Here is a 27,567-nt window from a genome sequence, read left to right on the forward strand (position 1 = left end):
CTTGATTTTTTGAGACGGGCACTGCACAGGAGAGGCATAATGAAGTGTAGATTTTGAAGCAGAAATGGTTCAGAGGTCAAATGAATCAGAAAATCATCCAGAAAAGGGAGTATCTAGATTCACTGAAGTCTGCAGAAAGCTACCTTAGGGCTTAGACATTTGGTAAATACCCTTGGAGCTGTAGAAAGACCAAAAGGCAAAGTAGAGAACTGATAATGAGAAGATGAAACAGAGAAATGTAAAAAATTCCTGAAGAGTGGGTGGACAGGACTTTGGAGATAAGCATCCTTCAAATCCAGGGAGACTAAAAAATCCTGGAAAAGCAAACTAGGGAAAAGGATCTGAAGAGACAATATTCTGAAGGAAGAAACCTTGAGAAAGGTGCTGTGATAGAAAAGGTCCAGATTAGACCTCTACGCTCCCTCCTTCCTGGGAACCAGAAACATTTTGAAACAGAAACCTGTTCTCTCTTGAGAAAAGAGGAGGAGGGGACTTCCAAGCCATAAAATAACCATATTGGATGACAGAGAGAACCCATACATCTGTCATTATCAGTTGCCAAAACAGGAAAGGAAATAATTAGCCTGAGGGCCAGAGAAATCTGGCGTTTGTGTATTTGTGTGTGGGGGTGTATGTCAGATAAAGGCAGATTTACCAGCAAAAGAAGGTTTTTGGCCTTTAGAAGTCAGAGTGGGCTTACCTGGGAAAATCACCTTAGAAACCCTCTTACCAGGTTCTATAGGTTACCTAAAGATAAAGAAAGATTTTGAAGGATGTTTTTTCTACAAGTTAGACAAATTACCATCTAACCCATTGAAACTATTTTTGGACAATAATTGTGTTTTTCAGAATACTACCACTGAACAAAAGCCTAGTGACTCATTCTTTTTACAAGGTACATTAAGAGACATTATCTATACACTGGGCAAAAAGCTCAATATTATTAATACCTTAAAGTCAGAGAATGCCTATTTGATGAAATGTATAGAGCTCAAAATTGTTCCTAAAGGACTCAGATTTTTTAAAATACCGATGGGCATAGATATTACAAGAGATATTAAATCTGAGTTCAATTTATTATTTGATTCATTTGGCATACAATATATGCATGTACTTATTAAACATAATGATGGACAGTTGGCTAAGGTGATGTTGGAAGTGGAAAAGCTTAATGATGTAATATTAAATGATTTATTATTCCCTCAATGGGAATGACTACATAAGAAACAGTTTACAATAGCCGAATCTAATACAAAGAAAGCTTATCAAAGGAAAAATCATAAACTTCAGAGAGATTGTGAGCAATATCATAGATGTACAGCATATATCTGGGGAAAGTATACAGAGGGACATTCTGTTAAGAAAAACAATACAGGGAAGCACACTTCTAATTTTTAAGGCAAGAACAAATTATTTAATACACGTTATAGATATGAGTCTGAGCAATATTTACAGGAGGATGAGGACACACCTTTTTTATATCAGAGCGGCAACATTAGACAACCAAGGGAAAGGAAATGGGGAGGATATCCCAAAGAAAATCAATTTTCCAAGAGACCTCAAACATATTACAAAAGGGATTAATAGTACCCATGAAGACATCTACTAAGATTTTGGATACCTGTTTGGAGCATATTGAAACATCAAGTAGCAGCTCATTGTTAATTACAGATGTTGAAGAAACAAAGCGGCAAAATAGTAACAATAACGAAGATGAAGGAGCAAATTTGAAAGGGTCTGCACACGATTTTAAGTGCGAGCGTATCTTTAAGGAAGGCGATGTTAATACTTATAAACAGTTTAACATTTACAATTACACGGATCTTTCATTAAATACTACTTATTTTAAACTTTTTTCTAACGGAATGAAATACATACCAACTACCAAATTTAGACTTGTGGACAGTCTTACTGAATGCAAAAAATGTATTAGGAAACTTAATTTAGCTATTACTTTTAATAGTAAAGATAGTCAGTCCCATCCTCAGAGAGAACAAGGTATACTAAAGAAAAAAAGTACATTTATGCCTCCCCATGCACCCTATCATTTCAGTATATGATAAATCAGTTTCTAGACAAATTTATCAATTACAGAATCATCTTAAAGGTGTCAAAATGAACTACAATTTGCCAGATGACGAATATAAATTGTTGCAAGATCTTAGGAGAGATAAGAACATCAGAATTATGAAACCCGATAAAGGGGGTGGGATTGTTATCTACGATAGCATGGAATACACTTCTAAAATACATCAACTATTATATAATTCTGGCAATTACGAAATAGTTTCATTAAATGAAATAAACATAGCGTATCGACACATTGATTTACATACAGAAGAATTTCTTATTGAGCAAAGAATTACGATGGACACTTATAATTATTTAAAGGTTGAACATCCCATTTTGGCTTCCATTGTAGGTATCCCTAAAGTACACAAATGTACTGACAAATCCACCATTTAGACCTATTATTTCTGGAAGTAGATACAAAACTTTCCCACTAGGAACAGCCGTTGACAGATATCTTAAACACATCTATGATAGAATTCCACACTTAGTCAAAGATTCGTGGGAATTCTTGAGGAATTATCCAGTCAACTTGTGGCACTCTGATCTTTTGTTTGTCACAGTGGATGTTATAGATCTATTTTCATGTATTCTGAAAGATGCTGGACTGGAGGCTTTTGCATATAGTATTAGAAAATATGGTGGTTTAGAATGGGATAAATTATGTTTGATTATTGAATTAATGTCCATAGTATTAGAACATAATTACATTGGGTATGAGGGTGAATATTTTAGACAGACCAATGGTGTAGCTATGGGAGCCGCTTGTGCTCCCATCTATGCCAATTTAGTTATGCTTGAATGGCAGGAGACAAAATTGTTTACTAGTGAATTCTTTAAATATATCAGGTACTACTCGCGCTACCTGGATGATATATACATATTATGGGACTGTAATAAAGACACATTAGTCCAATTTGTGAATTTTTTGAACTCTAGTAGTCAATATTTGAAATTTACTGAAGCAACAGAAGTTGAAACAAACTAAGATGAATGAAACAAAATCCACGTCAGCAGAACCAGCAGCAAAAGTCCAATATTAATTGTTTTATTAACATCCACTTTTCGTTCAAGAAAACTGAACTTCTTCAGACAAACATCAAAAGGTAACAAATGTAAAAAAACTCCTTAAATACACAATTAACAACACATGGTACATTTGAATGGACCAACCAACTGGTTAAAACTCGCTGACATCAATATGTGGGAAAAAGCTGATCTCAAAGCTTCTTAAAGAGCTACTACATACAAAAGTCAGATCTTTATAGATTGTGTTTTGAAGTCAAACAACTAACCAAAATGAAATAAAAAATTATCAATGAAAATGTGTCTAAACATAAAATGTTTAAAACCAAGAAAAACGAAACATAATAAATGGAACCAATTTAATAACTTAAAATAAGAAGTGAAACATAAAAAATAGTAAGTCATGAATGGAAAATAAAAATAAAAAATAATAGAATTACCTCTGCATACTTCTGAGTTTCAAAATGCAAGACAAACTTACTCTGTCATTAAGACCCATAGGTCTGTATGAACAGAGTTTCAGCTGCCAAATCACTTCTAGGCGCTCTAATAATAGTTGAAAAGGACCCCCCTGATGTCAAAGGGAACCTGTCCTAACACCCTAAAAGTAAAACTGTGCTGAGGGTGGTCATTAACATGTTTCGCCAAAGCGTTTTCACACTTATTTTTCCTAATACAATATAAATGCTCATAGATTCTTTCGTTAAAACCTTTGTCAGTCTTGCCCACATAAAACGCTGGGCAAGACTGGCAGCAAGCTAAATAAACAACCAAACGAGATTTACAGTTGAATCTACCAACAGTGGAAAAAGAAGACCCAGCAATTTTAAATCTCGAACCAGTGGCAATGTGCATACACATATTGCAACTCTCACATTTGAAAGTGCCCTCTACTCTGACACGAGTGTCCTTTTTTGTTTCTAATATCCGTTTGAGGTTATCACCCTTCCTGTATATAAAACTAGGCAAAGTACCAAACCTGGCTTGTAAGGCATCGTCACAACAGAAAATACTCCAGTTCTTGACAAACACCTCCTTAATTAAGTGAATCTCAGCACTACAATTAGTGATGAAAGAAATAGAAGTGTCTACTTTCTTGTTGTCTACAAAGACTTAAGGCATGACTGGGGGTGAATGTTCTAGTGGACAACTTGTGAACAAACTGCTTTGTAAAATAGGTTTATAAACACCCCCATACCTTTTAGTCTGGACCTCAGTAACCAGGTCGTGAATAAACTTGTCTGGGTAACCTCTGTGTAGAAACAATCCCTTAATAAACTCACATTCTTCTAAAAAGGGTTCGTCTGTTACCATTCGAGCAGCGCGCACAAGTTGCCCCTTGACTACCCCTCTTTTTTGGTGCCCAGGGTGGGCACTAGTAAAGTGTAACATGGTGTTAGAATAGGAACTCTTACGAAATATTTTGGCCTTAAAGCTACCAGCAGAAATGTCTTTGTATAAGTCTACATCCAGATAAGAAATTCTAGAATCAGACTCTACAAATGTAAAATTCAAAAAAGACGTGCTGGAATTGAGATGGTCCATGAAAGTCCCCACATCATTAGTTGAACCTTCTGTCAATATAAAGATGTCGTCCAAAAATCTGGTATAAAAATCGATTTTGAACTGACCATTACGATTACCAAAGACATATCTGTGTTCCCATTCAGCCATTACGATGTTGGCAAAACTGGCCCCTACTGGTGAGCCCATGGCTACACCAGTCTTCTGTAAATATATCTCTCCCCCAAATGTTACAAAGTTGAACTTCAAGATGATATCTAACAATTCCTGCACCAATCTGATTTCTACACTGCTAGCGTTATGATGCAATAAACGGTCAGTGACCCAGTCGATCCCTGTAGCATGAGGGATAGACGTATAAAGGTCTTTTACGTCTATTGTCACAAACCTATGACCTCTCTTGGATTCTAAAGCACCCATGGCTTTTAAAAAAGACCAAGAGTCTTAACAGATGTGTGTTAGCTTTTCAATGTATTTTTTCAGTATATTATCCACGTATTTGGCTATTGGGTAAGTGATTGAACCCCTAGCATTAACCAATAGTCTCATGGGAGGGTTGTGCACATCTTTATGGATCTTGGGTAATCCGAAAACTGTCGGAATCTTGGGAAACGAAACAGTCAAATATTTCAACACATCTTGTTCTATAACATTTTCTAAAAACAAATCATTTAAGAAAACATGGATGCACCTATACGCTGCATTCAATTCGTTAATGCTAGACAGTGTATAAACATCCTGCAATAAAATGTGGGTAAGACAGTTTTCATAATGACAAGTGTCCATTAGTACTAAACCACCCCCCTTGTCAGGTTTAAGTGTCCTGACAGGTAAACTTTTTAAAGTGTCCAACAAGTCAACTTCGTCATCAGTCAAGTTTTTGTTCGGAAGTGTCCTACAACAGTTGACTAAATTTCTAATTTCGTTTTCACACAAATGTTCAAAAAAAAAGTAAAGGGTGGATAGGGGGGTTAAATGTACTTGGAACTCTCAAAGTTTTTTTGTCTAAAACAGTATTACCAAAAATTAACAATAAATTCAACTGACGTATAAATAACTTTAAATCAAGCTATGTGTGTGCTAGATTACAATGTCTCCATGGAACAAAAGTGAGACCTTTTGAAAATAAATCAGACATCTCCACAGTGATTGTAAAACTCGAATAGTTGTAAACAAAAAAATCTCCAAAACTGTCAGGTTTTGTCCTTCTCATTACTTCTAAAAAGGCTTCTTGCTGTTGTTCCTGTGATAGCTCCTCGTGTTGTAAAACCTCTAATGGTTCTGTCCCCGGTTCGAGGAAAAAGACGGTGTAGAACGAGAAACCTCCTCATCCCTGCCACCATCAGTCACAAAATTTTCTGTAGGAACAACATCCTCCACATCCTCTCCAGTGGCTGGCCTACTAGGTCTAGCTGTCTGCCTCATAACCCCATGAGTCAGGTTAACAGGAGCACCTAGACTGTCGCCAGCACTCTGAGAATGGGGGGGGGGGGTATGCAGTTTGTTTATTATATGCATCTATGTCTCTTTTCAGTTTTTTCATTTTCATCTCCATATTACGAGATATCTGTTGGTCTATGGTCGAAAAAATTTGTTTATACTCATAATTATACCTGTTAAAATCTACATGTGACTTAATATTGGTATCCAAAATTTCAGTTTCAGCACTCAACTGGTCTATAAATTTCTGATAAAATTTGGCCATTAAGTCCATTAACTCATGTCCATGTCTATCAAACAAACAAATCAGCTCACTATGGAACTCTGAGCCAGCTATCAGTCCAGTGGGGTACTGCCAAGAGCGCAAGCCCTTTGGCACAACCCCCACTTTTTTACATTCATTAAAATAGGAAATATCTAACTGAAGCATCTTTACCTTTAAAGATTTGTGGTCCAAGGTCTTCAAAAAGTCCACTAAAGGATTCTGATGTCCCTGTGTCAATAGACACAAACCCGTTCCTGTTCTCAAGAGGGAGTTGCTCATTCAACCAAGATGTAACATTCAGTGAGTCTCCAGTTCGGCTCAGAGATGAACTGGTCCTGGGATGTTCACCGGTAGGTCTAGGATGTACAGGAACCCTTGAAACAGTTGAGGTGGAAACTTCCACTGTCCTCACGGTCATTCGACCCATCACTGGTGTCAGCTGTCGCCTCAGAAGCCAAACCAACTCCAAGAACATCTTCCGCCAAATTGTCAGCATTTCCCTTGACTGCTACTAGCCCATACAAACGTTGGGAAAGCACATCCATCCTTTCATTGAGTTTTTTAACCATGTTAGTAAAAGAAACCAGTGCAGAATTGTCCAAACAAGCACCTTCTTCCAATTTCATAAATGCTAGTTGAATGCTGCCAGTTGAAGCTACCGGCAATGGATGCAAAACAAACTAACTGAAGCAACAGAAGTTGAAACAAACTAAGATGAATGACACAAAATCCACGTCAGCAGAACCAGCAGCAAAGAGTCCAATATTAAGTGTTTTATTAACATCTACTTTTCGTTCAAGAAAACTGAACTTCTTCAGACAAACATCAAAAGGTAACAAATGTAAAAAAACTCCTTAAATACACAATTAATGGTACATTTGAATGTACCAACCAACTGGTTAAAACTCGCTGACATCAATATGTGGGGAAAAAGTTGATCTCAAAGCTTCTTAAAGAGCTACTACACTTCTAAATTACATCAACTATTATATAATTCTGGCAATTACGAAATAGTTTCATTAAATGAAATAAACATAGCGTATCGACACATTGATTTACATATAGAAGAATTTCTTATTGATCAAAGAATTACGATGGACACTTATAATTATTTAAAGGTTGAACATCCCATTTTGGCTTCCATTGTAGGTATCCCTAAAGTACACAAATGTACTCACAAATCCACCATTTAGACCTATTATTTCTGGAAGTAGATCCAAAACTTTCCCACTAGGAACAGCCATTGACAGATATCTTAAACACATCTATGATAGAATTCCACACTTAGTCAAAGATTCGTGGGAATTCTTGAGGAATTATCCAGTCAACTTGTGGCACTCTGATCTTTTGTTTGTCACAGTGGATGTTATAGATCTATTTTCAGTATTCTGAAAGATGCTGGACTGGAGGCTTTTGCATATAGTATTAGAAAATATGGTGGTTTAGAATGGGATAAAGTATGTTTGATTATTGAATTAATGTCCATAGTATTGGAACATAATTACATTGGGTATGAGGGTGAATATTTTAGACAGACCAATGGTGTAGCTATGGGAGCCGCTTGTGCTACCATCTACGCCAATTTAGTTATGCTTGAATGGGAGGAGACAAAATTGTTTACTACTGAATTCTTTAAATATATCAGGTACTACTTGCGCTGCCTGGATGATATATACATATTATGGGACGGTGATAAAGGCACATTTGTCCAATTTGTGAATTTTTTGAACTCTAGTAGTCAATATTTGAAATTTACTTATTCATATAATATGGAAGGACTTCTTTATCTTGATACATATATTTCTAAAGGCGACAGTAGTTTTAAATCTCGACTGTTTAGAAAGCATACATTTTCTAACAGTTATTTAGAATTTTCTAGCAATCATCCAAGAGATTTATTTGTTAATATATTTAGGTATCAAATTATACAGGCAATAAGAATGACATCAACATATCCTGAGATGTTGGAAGAAGTTTCTTTCATTACCTCACTTTTCAGGGACAGAGGTTATGATACCAATATGATGAAACTTATATGCAAAACTATTATAGAAGAATGGGGCAAAAAATATAAACCCCTTTTGGGATACAAATTTGATATTAGTAACCATAATAATTATAATAGTGTAAAGCAGGCCCATGATATTAAATCTACTACTACTGATTATAGAAGAGCATGTGTCCTGGAATACGGTCCACATACAGGCAAAATTAAGAGGATCATAACTAATAATTGGAAAATCATAATGACAGATCAGGAAATAGTTAATATATTGGGACCTCAACCCGTTTTTGTTAATAAAATGGGTCGAAATATTAAAATGTATCTAGAAAGAGTTGATACAGCTAAATATTTGACATATAGGAAGACCACCAAGTGTGGAAATTGTAAACAATGTCATGCAATTCTTGATGAATGCACTATCACTTTGGATAATATACACAAGACATATATAAGGTTTGTTCATGGAAATTGTAACACTAGATGGGTTGTTTATTTGGCAAAGTGTACAGCCTGTTCCGGATTTTACATAGGTAAAACAGAAAGAAAGTTGAACAAACGTATATATGCACATTTATATAGTATCAAGACAAGAGATGAGAAAAATGCTTTGTATAAGCATATTAAACAATATGGACATACTCACATTTAAATTTGCCATTCTTGAAAGTGTATTATTTGAATCTAGAGGGGGAGATTTCAAAGGACTGTTGTCCTATAAAGAAATATGGTGGCAGCTCTATACGGATGCTTCGACTGCACCAGGATTGAACAATTTTGTTACTATTAAGCCAGCATTATTATTTACTTAAATTATTTAATATTTATGAAAATTATTTAATAATCCACAGATTTTGTGGTTATAGTTTTATAAATAGTAGTTTAGAAACATTATACAGTCATACATTTTTTATTCTCATCATTTAACATTTATTATTTTTTATTTTTATTATTATCATTAGTATGACTAGTTTTATTAAGTCAATGCTGTTTATTGGTTGATATTGTAGGTGGAATCTAGCCAGCGCTTGGTACCCATCATTGTGGTATTTTCTGACATTTTTTGTCACTATTTGATATGACATTCATTTTTTCTGTACATATAGCTTTAAAGCAATTGAAATGTAGCGCTTTGGTGCCAAAAAGGTTATTTTAAATGATACAGTTTAAATGTAATGGAGTTCTGATGAAACTCGCAGTTAGCGAGTGAAAGCGCTTAACGTTTAATAATAAATTTCCTTCATTTTACCACTCTGCTCGGCTTTGTTATTTGGAAGACCAGGTTAGCATTTCAAGACACTTAGGGGCACAGTGTTCTATTGTACTTAGTTCTGTTTGTTTTCTAGAAGTTAGGTACAGCAGAAACAATTTAAGGTCCGGCATAATCTTGCTCTTATCCTGCAGGGTTTTAAGCAATTCGGCAGCAGCAGCAGTGCCAAAAAGACTCTAATTATCTAGGGGAGAATCTAAAAGTTTGACTTTAATATCCTCATGCAAAGCCTTCAGACACAACCAGGAATATCTCCTCATGACAAAGCCTAATGCAGATGCCTTAGACAAGGCATCAGCTGCATTTTATGAAATGGCGACTCACTGAGAGGCAGAAGTCAGTAAAGAGAGAGCTTACTGTCCGAATGAAGCATGTCATTCATCCCCACCCCTGCTGGGATAGAAGAACCAGCACATACCTAGTCATGTGGGATTGACAATTACTGGTGCTGCAAGCAAAGGTAGCAGAAGTATACACCTTTTTACATGACCCTTCCACAGCACAGCTGCCCTTGTCAGAAGGCAGAAGCTTGGAAGAGGAAAGCAGTTTGGATGGCTTATATGTGGACAGGGAAAAAACATGAGGATCAGATTAAAGACTTTTATATACATATTTATGATCCTTAGGTACCTTATAAAATCCATCTGGCTTAAATAGGGGACAGAGATTCAGAGTGAAGAGCCTGAGAAGCTGCTGTAAATGTGTCCGATAAGGCAGCTATGGCTGGAGGGAAAGCAGAAGGTCTGGGTGAGCCAATTTGTAAAAGTTCATAAGACCTCTTTTGAACCTCTTTGTACTTGGGAACAATTCCATTTACAGTGTTCCATCATACAGACCACTGCACGCCCAACGGATAATTTCTCAAGAGAAGGATCAGGGACAAACAATCCTCTTCATCATATCCCAATGACAAAGAAGAGTTTGCATGGGAAGTACATGCTAATGATTCTTCATCAGAATCTAACTCCTCCCCAGAAGAAGCAGAATCCGTAGGCCTCTTAGATATGGTAGATGACAAGGGAGCAGCAGTAGCACAGACAGACAATCCCTGTGGAGGTTTTAGAGCCACAAGGGCATTAGTCCTTGAGTAAAGTTCTGCCACTCTTTGTGAGGATCCGTAGCCATATGTTTAGTTTTCTGATTCTTTTTTAAGGGAACATCAGCCTTGAGGAAACCTAAGCGGCTCTGAGCCCTGTTCTGATTCAATGAGGATACCAGGCACCTTTTCCCTGACTAAAATTTGGTTACACAGACAAACCAATTAGTAAAAAACTACAAGAAAAACCTAGTCAAGCTAGAGTTTTCACTGTGTGATACCTTAAACCTCCAATAACAGAGGCCCATGGGATATGTGCAAATGACCCCTTAAGGACATCAAATGTTTCAGCTATACAGCTTCTGAATGTCCATGACATTTTCCTTTTTAAGTCTTTATGGACAGATTCAGGCCAACAAAGCCAAATGCCACTAGCGGACATTCACGTTTCGGCCTTATGACCTTGTCAGCACAGCGTACGTGGACTGCTTGGCTATACTCTAGAAACACAGGGTCTTTAAACCCAGCTGATGTCCATAACCATTAAAGTGTCTGCAAAACATCCCAACTAACAACTAAACCAAAAAGTAAAAAGGTTACCCATCAAACCAGTTAGTAAAAACTACAAGAAAAACCTAGCCAAACTAGAGTTCTCACTGTGTGATACCTTAAGTATCCATAAAGACAAACATCTGTGGATTGTCTTGGGGGACAAGAGCCTCACAGATGTTGCACTAAGTATGGTAGTGTAAAGCACAAAAACAAAACAAAAAAAAAAAAAAAAAAAAAAAAAAAAAAAACACTTCTCATGTCTGTCTTTATGGGGAATCTGCCACCCGCATTCACATTTCCCCTTCCTGGATGACATGTAAACAAACTACAAGGAGAAAATTGGAAAATAAGAGACCCCAATGAGGCACTTATCTGTAACAGGCTCGGTAAAAGAACCAGCTTGCCGGACAGACTGAATTCAGTAGTTGCATTCGGTCTGGAGCCAAAGAAGTTCTCAAGATTAGGCATCTATACATCACATATGCACTTTATGCCTTGCACATTGGAAATACATTTGATGTACGATGTCTGGAAGGTGTATACTTGCCTGGTGTTAGGCTATCCATGACAGGATATCCCAAGTATAAAGAAAACTGCAGCAGTGAGCTAGCTTGGCTAGGGAAGGTCACCAGGCTAAACTGATGTCAAAAAGCTTTTTAGCAGTGGCCTGGATCACAACACGGCAAAAATATACCAAACCTACATGCAGAACAGTTTCTGCATAAACTGAGATCTTTACAATAATCTGGTAGAAGTACAAGAACATTAAAAAAAAATCTTCCAAACAATAACATCACAGATAGGTGTCACAAAAACAAGCAAAACTTATGAATGCATTACAAAGTGTAAACCAAGAAAGTTGAAAACACTAAACTTACAATGGGAAACAGGACAAACTTCTGAAGAAAGTCTTGGGAATTATAGTGGTCATAGTCTCCAAAGTCAGCTGCAGAAAAGAACAAAACATTAATTATATAAAGAATGCACTCTGAGTTGCAAAACACATAAACAAGTACAGCTTTAGGCAGAGACAGCTACATAAACAATACAGCTTTAGGATAGAAACAGCACTGGATACAATACTATCAGTACATACTTCTGCACTGTTGAGTGAAAATAATGTTTTAGCAAGATGCAATAAAATTATAAGTGGGGAGGAAGCATGGTTCTTAGATTCTGCTACTCAATCCAACAAAAAGTTCATCAAACAATTTCCCTGTCTGAAAAAGAAACATAGAGAAAGCTTGTGACTATTTGCAGTTAAAATGTTGCTGTGCATGATTAATAAAGACTACCAATTTCATTAAGCATGGGAATCTAAAGCAACTAAAGATGTTTTAAAACCCGTCATCCATGACATGTTTGTCTTCCATTCCTCTATCAATTTTTCCACTCCCATCCTAAAAAAATCGCTGTTAATCCGCATATCCTTGCTACATAGTTATGACAAACTCAGCTCAATTTTTGGAAATACCTCTTATACTCTAATATATTTTGGTCCATTGTACCTCTAAATTACCCCAAAATGGAAGTCAAGCAAAGTCCATTTGTGCAAATGTTTGCTGCATGCTTATCAGAGTATGCTTATTAGAGTATAGGAAGGAGCAAGCTCTTTTGAAGCAGCCCAGCTGTTGCTTCCTTGGCAGGAAACAACACTAACAGCCAAAGGCTACTGCAGCAGTGGGAATGATGAACATTTAGGAATACTTGCAGGTGTCTGCTGTCTTATTCCTACTTATTTTTGCTTTGTTATCCTGAATATTTCATTTTTCAGCAAAGGCCTGGGGCATAGAGAGAAAGAAAGAGAAACGAGGATGTGGAAAGGGGATGCGGTGAAAAAGCAAAATGGCAATGGAAGGACACAATGGAATAAGGTGAAGAAAAAAGTGGGAAAAGAAGAGATGAATAGAGAGGACAGGAAAGTGTATTAGGTTACTGATAAAGACTATGTTTTTAACCAAATAGAGAGAACAAAGGAGGCCACTGGGGGGTGAGCTACTTTCAGTACACAGTGCTATGTTCTGCGGGGATTGTATGGCAGACCAGACTAAGTGATAGCGGTCCTGCATTTGCTGGACTATTTTGAGTGAGAGAGACAGAGAGGGGAGTTTCTCCTTGAGCTTTGAATTTACAAGTACTATTTTTTTCAGTCTCTAGAGTGAGCCTTTTCCAAGATGACTCCACACACTGTTTTTTAATACATAGTCATCCAACTATAAAATAATCAGAATCATACTTCTCAACTATCCAAATTATCACAGAATGTTCAGATTTCTGTCTCATATTTTTAGTCTGTTATTCATATTTGTGGTTTCTGGAAAATCACGGAGAACTGAAGTCACTAAATAATGACACAATTGAGTTACGGGCTTCATATCCTTCAGAAAATCCATACTTAGACAAATCCTGTTATTCTACCAACTTTCTAAGTTTAGAAGAACAACATTTAAAATCTGTCTATTTTTGGCCCTTTGTCTCCCTCCCCATTATTTATCCCGATTCTCTGTGCCAAGAAGCTGATAGCTGTGATTGGAATTGCAGGGCTTTTACTGAATGTATCCAGGATATGATATGCCACTCTATATCTTAAAAAAAAACTCAAGGAACATTTGCACAATGTCTGTTTAATCTTCTTCTTCTTTTGGCTTTTCCCAGTTAGGGGTCGCCACAGCGGATCACTTGTCCACTCATGATTGGCAGTGGAGTTTTACGGTGTCGAGTTGCCAGCCCAGCGCCCTACCTTCCAAAGAAGGCGCACACACTCATGCCATGGGCCAATTTAGAATGTCCAATCCACCTACAGCATGTCTTTGGGATGTGGGAGGAAACCGAAGCACCTGGAGGAAACCCACATGACCACAGGGAGGACATGCAGACTCCGCACAGAAGGCACCCCAGCCGAGGATCGAACCACACAATGTCACGATGTCTGTTTAATGAAATTTAAAAAAAAACAGTTGAGCTCTTTCACACTTAAAATTGCTTACGCAAGTAAAATACCCACATTTAAAACACCCTCACTCAGTCATATGTTACAAACCAACCAATCCAAACAATCTATTTACAAATAATTATATCTCATTTTTTAAAACAGGAAGCACTGAAATAGTGCCTTTATGACCTACTGGTTTTGAAGTGTTTAACTTTAACTGCTAAAATAGTTCTGCTCTAATATGTCTTTCCATGGTCCAGATCTTTCACTATAGTCAACTTTGCCCAAAATAAAGAAAACAAATTTCTTAAAAGATGTATACACTCGACTGTACTTGTATAATGCTCTCCTCTAACTACTTTTCTTGATGTTGAAATAATATTCATAAATTCTGTGCCTGAGAGCATGCTTAGTCCTGCCATTGTAAAATGTATCACAAGACAAGCACTGTGCAAGATGTACAACTGCCTTGGTACAGCAATTTTAACTTCTTTTTCTTCTTTCGGCTGCTCCCGTTAGGGGTCACCACAGTGGATCATCTGTTTCCATTTCTTCCTGTCCTCTGCATCTTGCTCTGTCACACCAACCACCTCTATGTCCTCTCTCACCACATCCATAAACCTAATTTTAGGCCTTCCTCTTTTCCTGTTACCTGGCAGCTTCATCCTTAACATCTTTTTCCCAATACACTCTGCATCCCTCCTCAGCACATGTCCAAACCAATGTAATACTGCTTCTCTGGCTTTGTCTCCAAACCTTCCAACCTGGGCTGACCCTCTAATATACTTATTCCTAAATCCTGTCCACCCTCGTCACACCCAGTGCAAATCTTAACATCTTTAACTCTGCCACGTCCAGCTCTGACTCCTGCCTTTTTGTCAATGCCACTGTCTCCAACCCATATAAATACAGTTGTGTACACTTACCATAAATGTAGATGTTCGAGTGTATTCACTGTTGCAGTCATTACATTTGGGTTATCTGCTTGCAGATAGCCCTCAGTTGGCCTGATTAACAAAGTCTTGGGTCCTGCATCGGTTGATGTCCCTTCTTCCATGACGTCAAGTCGTCAGGGGTATAAAACATGCAGCCGATGCTATTTCATCAGTTTTTCTTGCCCCAGATGTCAGGTGCCCCCCTAATTGGGAGCAAATAAATATAAAAGTACAATGATATACCTCCCACAAAAAAGCAAATACACCAAAAATGCTTTTAAGCATAGTAAAGGAAAGTAGAGGTATAGCCAAAAGATGTTAGGGGGCTTGGCTGGAGGGAGGGTAACTAGGACTGCAACAGTAAATACACTCGAACATCTACATTTATGTTAAGTGTACACAACTGCACTTTGTTCTTCGTGTTTCACTGTTGCAGTCATTACATTTGGGTAGATTCCCAAAGCTATGGTTGGGAGAAGAAATTCAGATAGCATTAGGACCAGCTATATGGCCCTGCAAGACTGCAGTGGCAAAGCCAGCTCTGGATTTAGAGAAAATTGGCAAATAATGCTTGGTGAAAGTATGCACAGAACTCCAGGTAGCAGCTTCTATGATGTCCCTGGTAGGGACGCCTCAGAGAAAGACTGTAGAGGTAGATGCAGCCCTGGTGGAGTGAGGTCTGATCCCCTGGGGGACAGGTTTTCCATGGTGCTTATAGCAGAAATGAATGCAATGGCCTATCCATTTAGAAATGGTTTGCTTTGAAATAGCCTTCCCCTCTGCCCCTGCAGCAAATGCCATCAGCAGTTGTTCAGATTTTCTTTGAGGTTTAGTCCTGTCCAAATAGAATCTAAGTTGTCTGTGCACATCTAAGGAATGCAGTATCCGTTCCCCTTTGTTATGTGGATTGGGAAAGAAGGTTGGCAAATGAATAGACTGATTAAGAGCCACACTGGATACCACCTTGGGTATGAAGGATGGATTGGTTCTGAGGGACACCCTGTCCGCATGAAAGATGATGAAAGGCTCCATTGCCATAAGGGCCTGTAATTCAGAAACCCTTCTAGCTGAAGTGATTGTTAAAAGAAAAGCTGTTTTCCAAGAAAGAAATTTTAAGTCTGCAGTAGCAGCTGGCTCGAAAGGAGGTAGAGTGAGTTTCTCCAAAACAAAGTTAAGGTCCCAGGCTGGGGTTGGAGCTCTCCTGGGTGGTCTCATATTTTGGCCCCTCTGAAGAACTGCTTGAGCAGTGGGTGAGAGAAGAGGGGAGGTTCTGTGCTATAATGAGCTATAATGGCTGAGGCGTGGATTTTAATGGAGGAAAAAGACAGGCCCTTGTGAAGCATTTCAGTTAAGTATTGTAAAATCTGAGGTAAATTGGGCGCTGCTGTGCTCATCCCTTGAGATTGGTTCCAGGCACAGAATCTTTTCCATTTTGCAGCATATGATTTTCTAGTACTAGGCCTCATTGCCTCTAAAATGACATCCATCACAAGTTTACTGAGGGATGTTAGAGGAGAGATTATGTAATTAGCCAGGCCGCAAGGTTCAGTGTTAGAAGCTGAGGGTGCAAAATCTGGTTCTCCTGCTGAGACAACAGGGAAGGAATCTGAGGCAGGTGCCATGGGGATAACTGTGGCACACTGCGTAGGTGGGGATACCAATGTTGGCATGGCCAGTCTGGAGCAATCAAAATCATCCTTGGTTTGTTCTGTTTGATTTTTAGTAGTACTTTGGAAAGCAGAGGCACAGAGGGGAAGGCATAGACTGATAGGTTTTTCCAACTAAAAGACAGAGCATCCACTTTCCAGGCTTGCTTGTGGGGAGTCCTTGTGCAAAATTTGTCCAATTGGTAGCTCTGGGGAGAGACAAACAGGTCTATATCTGGGCTCCCTCATTTGCTTGCCAACATGTTGAAAATCCTTGGTTCCAGTTTCCATTCGTATGGGTCCATGAGGTTTCTGCTTAGTCCGTCTGCCAATGTATTTAATTTTCCTGGAAGGAACTGAGCTTGTAGGTGCACTTGGTAGCTCAAGGCTGTGTCCCACAATGCCATGGCTAGTCTGCAGAAGGGCTAAGAATGTGTACCTCCCTGCTTGTTTATGTACCACATAACAGTGGTGTTGTCCATCTTTACCATAAGTTGTCCTGGAAGAATGTGGTCCTTGAAGGCTGTCAGAGTATTCTGTACAGCTAAAATTTCTTTTTGATTGATATGCAGGTGCATTTGACTTGGGTTCCATTTGCCCTGAATGCACTTCCCTGCCAGGTGAGCCCCCCCATGCATAGTCTGATGCATCTGTTGTTAGGGTTTGGGCAGCAGGGGGTGGTGTGAAAGGTAGTCCCTTGTTTTGGTGGCAGGCCTCTGCCCACCAAAGGAATTCTAGGCGTAGGCAAGGTATGATAGGACTCATTGCTTCTAGATCCTGAGAATGTGGACACCATAGGCTTTTTAGATACCACTGTAGTTTCCTCATATGCAGTCTTGCATATGGAATTAGAAGAATGCAGGAGGCCATGAACCCCAAGTCTTGCAGATAACAGGGTTTTGTGGCCACTTGTTTGAAGCAGTTTGTCAAATGAATTTGTTTCTCTGGCGTGAAGTACGCCATCTGGGAAGTTGTATTCAAGCTTGCTCCCAGGAATATAATTGGTTGACAGGGTACCAGGTGTGATTTCTTTTCATTTATGGTGTACCCCAGACAAGTTAGAACCCTTTGTACAAAGGCCAGATGATATGTCCTGGCTTTCTGCCTGAATTAGACAATCGTCCAGGTATGGGTATATCTGCATATTTCTTTGCCTGCAAAATGCAGTAACTGGAGCTAGGCACGTTGTGAATACCCTGGGTGCAGTAAATAAGCCAAAGGGCAGTGCAGGGAACTGATAGTGCATGTAAGCCTGCTTTGAAGCGTAGGTATCTTCTGCACGATTCCTTGAATGGGATGTGCAGGTATGCTTCTTTTAAATCTAGTGTTGCCAACCAGGCATATTTGCCTAGCATAGGAAGTAATTGGTGAAGAGTCAGCATTTTGAATTTTGGAATTTCCAAAAAGGTGTTTAGAGTAGACAGGTCCAGGATAGGATGCCATGAATTGTCTTTTCTGGGTACCAGGAAAAGTCTTGAGTAGAAACCTTGTCCCTTTTCCTCTTCCGGTACCAACTGAATAGCCCCCATGCTTAAGAGAAAAAGTACTTGTTTTGGGGCCTCTGCCCACTGACTTGGGGGTAGGTCTGGCCACCCGCTTGGTGTTGATAACGTGTGGAAGCGAAATCTGTATCCCTGGGACACTATATTTAAAACCCATTTGTCCTGGATAATGAGTTCCCAGTTCTTTGCATGAAAAGCAATGTTTCCCCCCAAAGGGGCAGTCAGTTGATAAGTGCTTGGAAATTTTAAACAGAAGTCACTGAGACAGTTTACCATAGGGAGGAGTCTTATTACTCCCAGATTTGGAAGTGGAGGGCCCCCCACTGCTTAGTCCTGTGTGTCCCTTGGGACTGAAACCTGGAGTTTTTGCTGCATCTGGGTTTGGCTTGGGAAGACCTAGAAGAGGCTGGAAAGGACCAATTCTTAGAGGGCCAGTGCCTACTAAATCTAGGAGGCTGAACTTGTAAGAAATCTTTAACAGTTTGCATGGATTTAGCTTTATCTTCCATGTTTTTAAGAACTTCCTCAGCCTTGTTGCCAAACAGGCGGTCCTGATTTAAGGGAGCATCCAACAATTTAGCTTTAACATGATCAGGCAAGGATTGCTCCTTCAGCCAAGCATACCTTCTGAGCACAGATCCGGTAACAGTAGCCCTGCAGGAGGCCTCTAAAGAATCAAAACCACATTGCAAAGTATGTTTTCCAACTTGTTCAGCAGAATGCATTAAATCCTGTAATTCTTTATTTTCCACACAGTCAGGAATCAACATAATTTTCTGTTTAAGCAATCCACTAACATGTTGCTGATACTTTAACATATGGAACTGGCAGTTTAAAGCCCTAATGGCCAGGATTGCAGAAGTGTAAACCTTCTTACCCCATCTATCCAGTGCCCTGGAGTCTCTATCAGAAGGGGTAGGATTTTTAGCAGTAGAAGCCTTAATGCCCTTGGGCCCCTGTGAAATAGTCTCTGGATCCACAATAGGATTTTAAAAAGGAACTTGTGTGACTCAGGGACCCTGTAGTATCTGTCAAGTTTTCTGGGAGCAGGAGGCAAGGAATCAGGGGCCAAACTAGATTCCAAAAAAGCATCATCAACAATGTCCAGTACAGGAGGAATAGCTAAAGGCCTATGCTGAGGTAGGAGTAAGAAATCCCTAAGCCTCTTTTTTGAATCAGAAAATTCCTGGCTTTCCCAGTGGAAATGCTCCCTTAGAGTATGCAAGGTTTCCCCCAAAAGAAAAATCCTTTGGAGGGGAAGCAGAGGGAATGAAGTCCTCTGCATCAGAATCCTCATAAGTAGACAAGGGTAAATCCAGATCATCAGAATCCTCATAAGTAGATAAGGGTAAATCCAGATCATCAGAAGAATCAGAAAAAAACAGAATCCTGGTCAGAAGATTCATAAACAACTTCAGTCCTAGGCCTCTTAGAAAGGAGGGGTTGGCTACCCGATTAAAGTTATTAAATCTTCAGCCATTCTTATCATTTGTTTTTTAGGCATAGAGGCCTGAGCATGTGACCTGGGCGTCATTTTTTAGGCATGGTTCGAGATTTAGGCCTAAGTGAAGAAGGAGGCGTTGGTTTAATATGCAAGTCCGTAGGCCTGAATACACCCTCAGAAGCCAGTGCCTGCACAGTGGCTCTAAGGTAGAGACATCCTCGGGTTCCATAGTTGAAGCATCCCACAGCATACTCTGAATGGGTCTCAGTAGAGGCCTGCAAATCAGAAGTAGCGGGTATCAGGGGCTGCGAAAGCTCCTCACTGAGTACCGGTGAACTGGCGACTGGCTTAGGCGAAGCGTCTTCTGCAGTTTTGGACCTCGGCGGCCTGTCTCTGTCTTTATCTTTGCATTTTTTTTCGGAATCCCGGTAGTCGGATGGCTAACAGACGACATTTTTGGATAATTAAACCGAGAACCGAAATATTTAGAGGCCAAAATATACAGATGATGGATAGTGCGCTGATTAAATAAAGCACAAAACTGACAGCAAGGTACGTCGTGGTCAGGGCCTAGGCAAGGAATACAGTACGAATGAAAATCTTTATGAGGTATTTGCTTTCCACAAGTAATACAATTATTAACTTTTACTGACATCGGTAAGGAGCAAGAAAAAGTTTCCCCAACGGGGTACTTAGCTTTAGGTGAAGACTTTGGTTCTGAAACTCGAAAACGAAAATTTTAGGAGTCGGACGAACAGCACTTGTGAACTGCTTCTGCTTTGGGCACTGCACAGCAAGAAAGACTGATATAATGGCATCGGCTGCATGTTTTATACCCCTGACGACTTGACATCATGGAAGAAGGGACAGCAACCGACACAGGACCCAAGACTTTGTTAATTAGGCTGACTGAGGGCAACCTGCCAGCAGATTAGCCAAATGTAATGACTGCAACAGTGAAACATGAAGAACATCTTATAAAACACCCTGAATAGAAACATTTTAAATATACTGCAGATATTACTGCTGCTCTTGGATTATATGTCTTTTCGGGCACCTGGCAATGTATTCTTTAATAAAAGACAATTTTAATAGGTCCTCTACACAGCCTTTGTCCATCTTTCATGAAAGAAACAAAAAAGCTGATAAAACTTTGACACTAAGTTTTTCTGATGCAGTGTATTAATTGTGAACTTGCAAAGTATTCCTCTTTATTTATATATTTTGGGAAAACACTAGTTGATGAAGTAACAGAGAGACGAGACTACCTCAGACATAAAGATACTGTACTAAGGAAACACTCACTGAGAAAGACAGAATAAGGACACTAACATGTCAGTCTTTAAAGTTCTGAAGTTATGCGGCCAAACGCAATTGTCACTAAGAAAAAATTATTTTCATTTTCAGCAAACATTGATTCAGAAGGCATCAACGCCAACTTTTTAACATAATACTTAGGCTCCAAGCTGTAAATACTATTTTTCTTGGAAAGACTTGAAGGGGAGACCATCTTTTGGAAACTTTATGAGGAAGGTCAGCTTCAACTTGGGTAATGGGTGGTAAGCAAGCTAAAATGTGTATCATGACTGAAGTACAAATCAGGTTGGCTCTAATCAAATATCTGCAGGGTCTAGTAGCCTTGGAAGTTCAAAGGTAAACTGGTCCAAATCTTGCCTTTTGTTTTCCCAGAAGAAAACTGTTTATTTCTACAGACAAAAATTTCAAGTATTTGGTATCTTAGCTTCCTTGAGGATATTAAGCTAATCAGGAGAAAAAGTAGAGTTCAAAGGAAATGCATGTCAGAAGGGAGGAGCAAGCAATATTCCGGACTGTACAAAACATGCAAAAACATAGGCAAAACAGGAAGCGATATTAAACAGATCTGCTACATTGACAGGGTGTTCAGATAATGCTTCAGCACAGCAGCCTGACATTCTGACCACAAAACAAGTTAATCAAAATACCTCACAATTTCACACACTTAGTTCACAATCTGCTATCAGCACAGAGGACTTCCTTAAAACATGAAACTTAAGCAACCTCTGGTAACAGAGCGGGGCAAATGAAAAAATACTGAGAATTAATGTCTGCAAAAACAGATGATTAGAAACAAGGTCAAAGAGTTCCAGAGTATTAAGCTGCACAACACAAATAGTTTTGCTGATTCATAAAATACTGGCAAAATGTTTCAAGCAACACTTTTTATAGGTTCAACAACAATATCTTCAAGACACTGAAGATCACCTGGGTCCTCTTAAATCAGAGATAAATCAAGTGACAGTTGTTACATTTTAACTTTGTGTGGAAAAAAGGAAAATATTAAAAGCAATTATTAAACAAAGACATGTAACTTACGATCAGGCAACTGCCATACTTCAAGAATTGCCACCAAAGTAGAATTAACAGGAAAAGCTTTCAAATGGCAAGATACATCTTCCAGATTTGTCTTCAAAGCAGGCTACTATACTCATCCTCCACCTTAACAAACATTCCCAAAACCCAACTACACAATCTAGAAAGTACAGTTTTGTACCTACCATAAATGTAGATGTTCGAGGATCCACATTGCTGCAGTCATAACCTGTGGGTAGTCTGCTGTCCTCGGTCGGCCCGAATACCAAAGAGCTAGGCTGGCGTCGGTCATTGTCGCCTAGAGCTGACGTCAGTACGTAGGAGTACTTAAGCGCATGACCGACGCCATTTCCTCAGTCTTTCTTGCCCCAGATGTCAGAAGGCCTCAAAATGAAGGCCAGAACTAAAGTAGTAAAAGCCCAACAACCACCAGTGTGGAAATAAAGAGTATCCCAAATAGAAAGCCAGCAACCACAAATATAGAGGGGAAGGAGGGAGGGATAACTGGACTGCAGCAATGTGGATCCTCAAACATCTACATTTATGGTAGGTACAAAACTGTACTATGTTCTTCGTCTCACATTGCTGCAGTCATAACCTGTGGGTAGAATCCCAAAGCAAAGGAAAAGGGAGGTTGGCAAACTACAAAGCATTAGGAGCTGCTAACATGCCCTGTAAAACTGCAGTGGCAAACCCAGCCCTGGACTTGGAATAAAGAGGGAGATGGTAATGCTTAGTAAAAGTGTGTACTGAACTCCAAGTAGCTGCCTCCAAAATATCCTTAGTAGCTACACCCCTTAGAAAAGCAGTAGAAGTGGCAGTAGCCCTAGTAGAATGAGGTCTGAACCCAGCAGGAACATCCTTCCCATGATGAGAATAACAAAAAGCAATACAATGACCAATCCACTTTGAAATACTCTGCTTTGAAACAGCTTTCCCTTGTGAACTCAAAGCAAAAGAAACAAACAACTGTTGAGTCTGTCTGAACTCCTTAGTTCTGCTCAAATAGTAACGTAACTGCCTGTGGATATCCAAGGAATGCAAGACTTTTTCCCCTTTATTTTGGGGATCAGCATAAAAAGTAGGCAAATGAATAGACTGGTTCAAGGCCACATTAGAAACCACTTTAGGCATAAAAGTAGGGTTAGTTCGCAAAGAAACTCTATCCTTATGAAATATCAAAAAAGGCTCAACTGCCATGAGTGCCTGCAATTCAGATACCCTCCTAGCAGAAGTAATGGCCAACAAAAAAGCAGTCTTCCAAGACAAAAACTTCAGTTCAGACGTAGCTGCAGGTTCAAAAGGAGGTAAAGTAAGTTTCTCCAAAACAAAATTGAGATCCCAGGAAGGAGTAGGAGCTCTACGTGGGGGTCTTATATTCTTTGCCCCTCTAAGAAATTGTTTGAACAAAGGATGAGAAAATAAAGGAGGGTCACAATCATAGTGAGCAGAAATGGCTGCAGCATGAACCTTCACAGAAGAGAATGACAAACCCTTGTCCAGTAATTCAGTAAGGTACTGTAGTGCAAAACTCAAATTAGGCACTGAAACATCAAAACCCTTTGCAGTGCTCCAAAGAAAAAATCTCTTCCATTTATCAGCATAAACTTTTCTAGTGCTAGGCCGCCTGGCTTCCAAAATGACATTCAAAACCTGTTGAGGAAGCGGAGACCCCACCGGCTCCATTACAGAATACGCCAGGCTGTCAGATGGAGGGACTGCACCTGAACATTGAGAAAATGATTGTTTGACTGGGACAACAAATGAGGAACCTGTGGCAGAGGCCAAGGAGGCTCCTGGATTAAACTCCTCAGCAGAGGATACCAATGCTGACATGGCCAATCTGGTGCTATTAGAATCATGCAAGGCTTGTCCTGCCTGACTTTCAAGAGTACCCTGGGGAGAAGAGGCAGAGGAGGAAAAGCATAAACGTGAAGGTTGTTCTAACTGAAAGATAGAGCATCCACTTTCCAAGCATCTGGGTGGAACATCTTTGTGCAAAATTTTGGAAGTTGAAAATTCAGTGGAGAAGCAAACAGATCTATGTCTGGAGTTCCCCAAGCCACAGTCAATTGTTTGAAAACCTGAGGATCCAGTTTCCACTCGTGGGGATCCACAATTTGCCTGCTCAATATATCTGCTAGGGAGTTCTGTGCTCCTGGCAGAAACCGTGCTTGAAGATTGATTCGAAAACTCAGAGCAGTCTCCCACAAAATCATTGCTTGCCTGCAAAGAGGGTAGGAATGGGTTCCCCCCTGCTTGTTGATGTACCACATGACTGTTGTGTTGTCTGTTTGAATCAACACCTGTCCCGGCTGAAGCAGGTCCTTTAAGGCCATCAAGGCAAATTGAACAGCTAACATCTCCTTCATGTTGATATGCAAATGTAGTAGTCTGGGAGGCCACATGTCTTGTATCCATTTCCTATTGAAGTGTGCTCCCCAAGCCAAGTCCGAGGCATCTGTCGTTAGGATCTGACTTGCCTCTGGTCGGGTCACAGAGAGTCCCTTGTTTAGGTGACATTCCTGAGCCCACCACAAGAATTCCTTTTGGATGCAAGGTATAATCTGAATGACAGTGTCCAAACCGTGGCAGTGTTGAGTCCACACACTTTTGAGATACCATTGTAGCTTCCTCATATGCAGTTTGGCATTGGGAAGTACTAGAATGCAAGATGCCATGAACCCCAAGGCTTGAAGGACTGTCCTTGCAGTCAGCCTGGACATTACTGATAACTGCTGGAAGTAAAGATGAAGAGTTCTTTGTTTGTCCGGGGTCAGAAATGCCATCTGAGAAGCTGTATTCAGTCTCACACCCAGAAAGCACACGTCCTGAGAGGGTACTAGACTGGACTTTATTTTGTTCACAGAATACCCTAGGCACCTTAAAACTGCCATTACATACTGAAGATGTTGTAGTAATATGTCTTTGTTTTGAGCCAGAATCAGGCAATCGTCCAGATAAGGGTAAATTTGAATTCCTCTTTGTCTGAAGAAAGCAATCACAGGAGCCAGAACTTTTGTGAATACCCTGGGCACAGTAGATAAACCAAAGGGCAATGCAGAGAACTGATAATGCGAAGTACCAGCCCGAAATCTCAGGAATCTCCTGCAACTGGGCCTGATAGGGATGTGAAGATAGGCCTCTTTGAGATCCAGTGTTACTATCCAGTGATCTTTGCCTAGCATAGGCAGAAGTTGTTGTAATGTTAACATCTTGAACTTTGGAATGTCTAGGTAGGTATTGAGAATGGACAAATCCAGAATTGGCCTCCAAGTGTTTCCTTTCTTTGGCACTAGGAATAGACGGGAATAAAATCCTAGGCCTACTTCTGACGGAGGGACCACCTGAATTGCCTCCATCTGCAAAAGCAGAGAAATTTGCTCCTGAGCCTCCAGCCTTTGCTGAGGAGGCACATCCGGCATGCCTTTGAAAGGAGGAAAAGTGTGAAAATAAAACTTGTAACCTTGATTTATTATATCCAACACCCATTGGTCCTGGGTGACCAAATTCCAGTTTTGTCTGAAAAGTCCCAACTTTCCTCCTAGAGGAGCTGCCAGTAAAGAAGGGTCTGGCAGCGGAAGATAGAGGTCATTGGGTCTGCTTACGAAAGGGCTGACCCCTACCCTCACCAGAAGACTGTGCAGGAGAGCTCCAAGTCCTAGGTCTGAAGAACCCTGAGTGTGAGCCCTGCCTCTACCACGTCTAGACCTGCCCTTAGACTGATAATCCGAAGAAGGATAAGACCATCCTCTAGCAGGCCAATTCCTACTAAACTTAGGGGGCTGCACCTGCATAAAATCCTTGACCGTCTGCATAGACTTAGCCTTATCTTCCATCTTTTTCAAAACTGATTCCACAGGAGGGCCAAAAAGTACTTCAGATTGAAGAGGAGCATCCAAAATCCGAGCCTTAACATGCTCTGACAAATTCTGATCCTTAAGCCAGGCATGTCTACGAATAACTGAACCTGTAGCAGCCACCTTGGATGAAGCCTGAAGAGCATCAAAACCACACTGCAAAGAATGTTTGCCAACTTGATCTGATGCATGAACCAACTCCTGGAGCTCCTTATACTCTATACCCTCAGATAAAGCATCCACCTTAGATTTCAATTGGCCTAGCAAAAAATTCTGATATTTCAGCATATGAAATTGGCAATTCAAAGCCCTCATGGCTAAAGTAGAGGAGGTGTACACTTTTTCCCCCACCTATCTAACGCTCTAGAATCCTTATCCAAAGGAACTGGATTCTTAGCCACAGCAGCCCTAACACCCTTCGGACCTTGAATAATAGTTTCCGGATCAGCTCTAGGACTCCTGTACAAATACTTATGTGCTTCTGGAACTCTGTAATACCTGTCTGGCTTAACAGGGGCCGGGGGCAAAGAATCAGGATTTAGGGAAGATTCAGAAAAAACATCCTGAACAACATCTAAGACAGGAGGAATAGCCAAGGGCCTATGTTGTGGCAGAAACAAAAATTCCCTAAGCCTTTTCCGAGAATCTGAAAAATCTTGACCTTCCCACTTGAAATGTTCCCTCATGGAATGTAAAGTCTCAGAAAAAGAAAAATCTTCTGGAGGAGAAGCAGACGGACAGGAGTCCTCTGCATCCGAATCAGAATAGGAAGGGAAATCCTGAATTTCTTCAGCTGAGGATTCAGAGTAGTCAGAGGAATGATCCATTCCCTCTAAATCTGCCTCCACCCTAGGCCTCTTCTCTGGGGGGGGGGCATAGAACCCCTGATCAAAGTAATCAAGTCCTCTGCCATTTTCAACATATGCTTTTTTGGAACAGGGGCTGGAGAGCCAGAACTATGACCAGGGCCAACAAGACAAGGTATGGCCTTTAGCCACTGAAGTAGAAGGCCTAATAACCTTTTGTAAAGCTGGAACTACAGACACCTGAGAAGCACCCTCAGCCTGGCCTAACTCCTGAGAGGCCAACTCCTGTAAAAGTAAAGGTTCCCCCTGGGATTCAGCCGAACCCTCTGCAGGATCCACAGGCTCAACCGGAGGCTCCGAAGACCCGGCGTCCGCAATGGACGACTCATCCGGTTTAGACCTTAAAGATTTATCCTTACGCTTTTTAGCGGTAGCGGGCGTCGGAGGATCCGACGGCATGATATAATTACACCGTTTACCAAAAACAAGCCTGGCGCAGTCTAATCTTCGTTTAATGGTGCGCTTATTAAATCTAGCACAAAAGCGACACCCGACCATGTCGTGCTCAGGCCCCAAGCAAGGAATACAGAAAGAATGATAATCCCTATGAGGTATCTGTTTCCCACAAGAAATACAATTATTAACTTTTTCTGACATCCGGATAACTGAGGCAAGAAAAGACAAAAATTTCCCCAACGGGGTACTTAGCCCAACTTGGTCTTCGGTCTGAAACTCGGTAATTGAAAATTTCAGAACGCCGAACGGCACTTGCAAACGCTGCTTCTGCTTCGGACCACGTGGCAAGAAAGACTGAGGAAATGGCATCGGTCATGCGCTTAAGTACTCCTACGTACTGACGTCAGCTCTAGGCGACAATGACCGATGCCAGCCTAGCTCTTTGGTAT

General features: G+C 40.2%; 1 protein-coding gene across 1 annotated transcript in view; it reads right to left on the reverse strand.

Annotated features, from left to right (window-relative positions):
- The window catches only part of PTPN21 (protein tyrosine phosphatase non-receptor type 21), a 1,442,744-nt gene that overhangs the window by 1,250,435 nt on the left and 164,742 nt on the right, over positions 1 to 27,567 (reverse strand). Inside the window, exon 4 of the mRNA XM_044073481.1 lies at positions 12,064 to 12,131. Coding sequence (XP_043929416.1) covers positions 12,064 to 12,131 — 68 coding nt within the window. The remainder of the gene's footprint in view (positions 1 to 12,063; positions 12,132 to 27,567) is intronic.

The sequence above is a fragment of the Protopterus annectens genome, chromosome 6.part0, assembly GCF_019279795.1.
Source record: "Protopterus annectens isolate FY-2018-M chromosome 6.part0, PAN1.0, whole genome shotgun sequence".
Taxonomy (NCBI): Eukaryota; Metazoa; Chordata; order Ceratodontiformes; family Protopteridae; genus Protopterus; species Protopterus annectens.